Source organism: Acanthopagrus latus, chromosome 7 (assembly GCF_904848185.1).
Source record: "Acanthopagrus latus isolate v.2019 chromosome 7, fAcaLat1.1, whole genome shotgun sequence".
In the NCBI taxonomy this organism is placed as follows: domain Eukaryota; kingdom Metazoa; phylum Chordata; class Actinopteri; order Spariformes; family Sparidae; genus Acanthopagrus; species Acanthopagrus latus.
The window spans coordinates 681,984-684,483 of record NC_051045.1 but is presented as its reverse complement, the minus strand read 5'-3'; the positions used below and the strand labels follow the sequence as shown (position 1 = coordinate 684,483).

General features: G+C 48.8%; 1 protein-coding gene across 5 annotated transcripts in view; it reads left to right on the top strand.

Moving 5' to 3' along the window:
- ptpn18 (protein tyrosine phosphatase non-receptor type 18) overlaps positions 1-2,500 on the top strand; it is a 16,996-nt gene that overhangs the window by 1,908 nt on the left and 12,588 nt on the right. The window contains exon 1 of one of the 5 annotated variants that reach the window (XM_037103322.1): positions 1,743-1,759. The exons of 3 other annotated variants lie outside the window; for them this stretch is intronic. Coding sequence is in view for 1 of the 2 variants with exons in the window: in XM_037103320.1 (XP_036959215.1) it covers positions 2,311-2,346 (36 nt within the window). In the remaining variant the exon portion in view is untranslated. Of the gene's footprint in view, positions 1-1,742; positions 1,760-2,295; positions 2,347-2,500 lie in introns of those variants that run through there. One more of the 5 variants, XM_037103320.1, reaches the window with a different exon arrangement.

The following is a 2,500-nucleotide window of genomic DNA, read 5'->3' as shown; positions in this document are numbered from 1 at the left end:
AAAACAGGAATTAGAGTTCAGTTTAAGTTTCTCAAACTGGCAGCAAACCACTGTACTTGTTCCTGTTTACCAGTGATGTCATAGCGCTCCTGGTGACGCTCATCCTGCCGTCAGGCCGACCGGGCCGGACCGGGTCCGAGAAACGCTCAGAGATTCACAGCAGGTGAAGAGAGCCAAGAGTTAAAATGATGACAACATCACAACAAGTTTAACTTCTAATTCTGCAGTAAATCCTGATCTCACAGTGATGTCACAGTGATGTCACAGTGATGTCACAATGATGTCACAGCTTGATGACAGCATCCACGTAACATTCGTTTCTCTCTGATCCTCGTTTCCATGGTGACGTTCAGTCCGACACCAGGCTGGACTTCATGGAAAACTGACGGGTCTAATTTTGTCACAAAGAATCATTTTTCTACCATCATGGAACCGAACCAGGAAGAGGCACCATGTTCCCCGGTCTCAGTCTGCAGGGGAGCAACTGAGGACAGACAGGAGCTGCTGACGGAGGAGGTGAAGAAGGAGGTGAAGAAGGAGAAGACAGACACTGAGCTGAAACAAGATGGAGACGCTCCGGTGCTGATCTGTGTCTCCTCTCAGCACCGACACCAGAGACGCTTCAGAACCACACGAGTGAAGCTGCAGGATCAACATAAAGTTTCATGATCAGAACTTTTGCTGGAGGCACCTGAAGCACATTTTGATGGTTCAGGTGCTTCAGAACTGAAACAGGGTCTGTTCAGAACCACAAAAATCTGACAACTGGGTCAGAACTGAACCCCTGCAGTGAAACATCAGCCGCTCTGTCGTCTGTTGAATACGATTCTGTGGCCTCGGAGGTCAGAAAGAACCTGCAGTGTTCTGGAGCTCAGAGTCACATCACACTGACAACAGCCGGCCCACTCCGGACCTGAGAGAACCAGAGAGAACCTGAGAGAGGTTCTGCTGAGTCCAGTCACTATGAGCTCATTTTAAGTTTGCAGAAACTGATAACTATATTCATCATGAAGTTGATTATTCGTCTGTGAGTTTTCACCTGCTGTATTTCATTGGACTGATTGGACTGGAGGCGTCAGGCGGTTCAGGCTGCTGTGGTTCTGACACAGACCGGAAACCGTCTCTGGATGGAGAAACATGAATGTTTGTGACCTTTTCTGGTCAGGCGGCCTGATGAGCGACCACACGGCTCCTCCTCCACCAACAGGCTCGCGCCTCAGAGTTATTTCTGATGAATCGTTGGTCGGCTCTGCTCGGCTGCTGCTGACCCACTTTGTTGTCTCGACTCAGTTTGTCTCACGTTACACAGTTTTTTCATTTCCTGTTTCCAACAAACTGTTTCAGAGGATGTGAACCTGAACAACCTGCAGGTCCCTGTTCCCCAAAATACAGAGACGCCTGTCCAGAACCTGTTTGAGTGTGTGTGTGTGTGTGTGTGTGTGTGTGTGTGAGTTTACAGGTCGGCTGTTTCCTCCTACGTGTCGCTGGAGGTTAGTTAGTGAATAATCTGCTTCCTCGTTCTCTGTATGTGTGTGTGTGTGTGTGTGTGTGTGGACGCTCTGTTGGCTCGGTTCATTATTAATCTGCTTCCTTGTTGTTGTTCCTGAATGAGTCGTCAGGTGAACGTGGAGACACCTGAGACGCTGCTCCTCTCACAGCTGATGATGTTTATTTACTCTACTGTCTAATTTGTGCACCTGAACTTTCTCGTCCTCGCAGCTTCAGAACAGCTTCGTCACTTTAGTTTGATGCATCTGAGGTGAATTCTGGATTCTTGGGCACCATTATGTGTTTATGCAACAATAACATGAGTTTTGGGTTAAATTTGGTCATCAATAATAATTATGATTATGATAAATAACATGATCCAATTTACATTAGATCACCTCGGGCCTTGAAGATGGGAAGACATTGTAAATTTACTAGATCATAGACTGTAGATGGCAGTGAGCTGATTGGTGGTAGAAGTCTGCGGTGTACAGGGTGAACAGGACTGTTCCCTGTGGGCCACTGTACTGCAGGTTATCGTGTCCGACACGTAGTCCTGAGTCCTCACATACTGTGGCCGGTCAGTGAGGTGATCCAGGATCCAGGATGTGAGGTGTTGGTTCACCCCTGCCAGCTCCAGCTTGTCCCCCAGCACTGCAGGCTGTATAGTGTTGAAAACACTGGAGAAATCAAAGAACATGATCCTCACAGTGCTTCCAGGCTTCTCCAGGTGAGACAGTGATCCGTCCAGGAGGAAGATGATGGCGTCGTCCACTCTGATGCAGGGAGAGGGTCCATAAAAGGACCCACCAGAGGGCGGAGATGGACGAGGACCAGTCGCTCCAGGGTCTTCATCAGGTGTGAAGTGAGAGCAGCTGGTCTGTAGCTGTTGAAGTCTTTAGGGTGATGATCTTTGGTACAGGTACCACGCAGGAGGTTTTCCACAGCAGTGGCACTTTTTCCAGCTTTGAAGACTTGAGGAGCCTGGAGCGGATCCCATCTGGACCCGTAG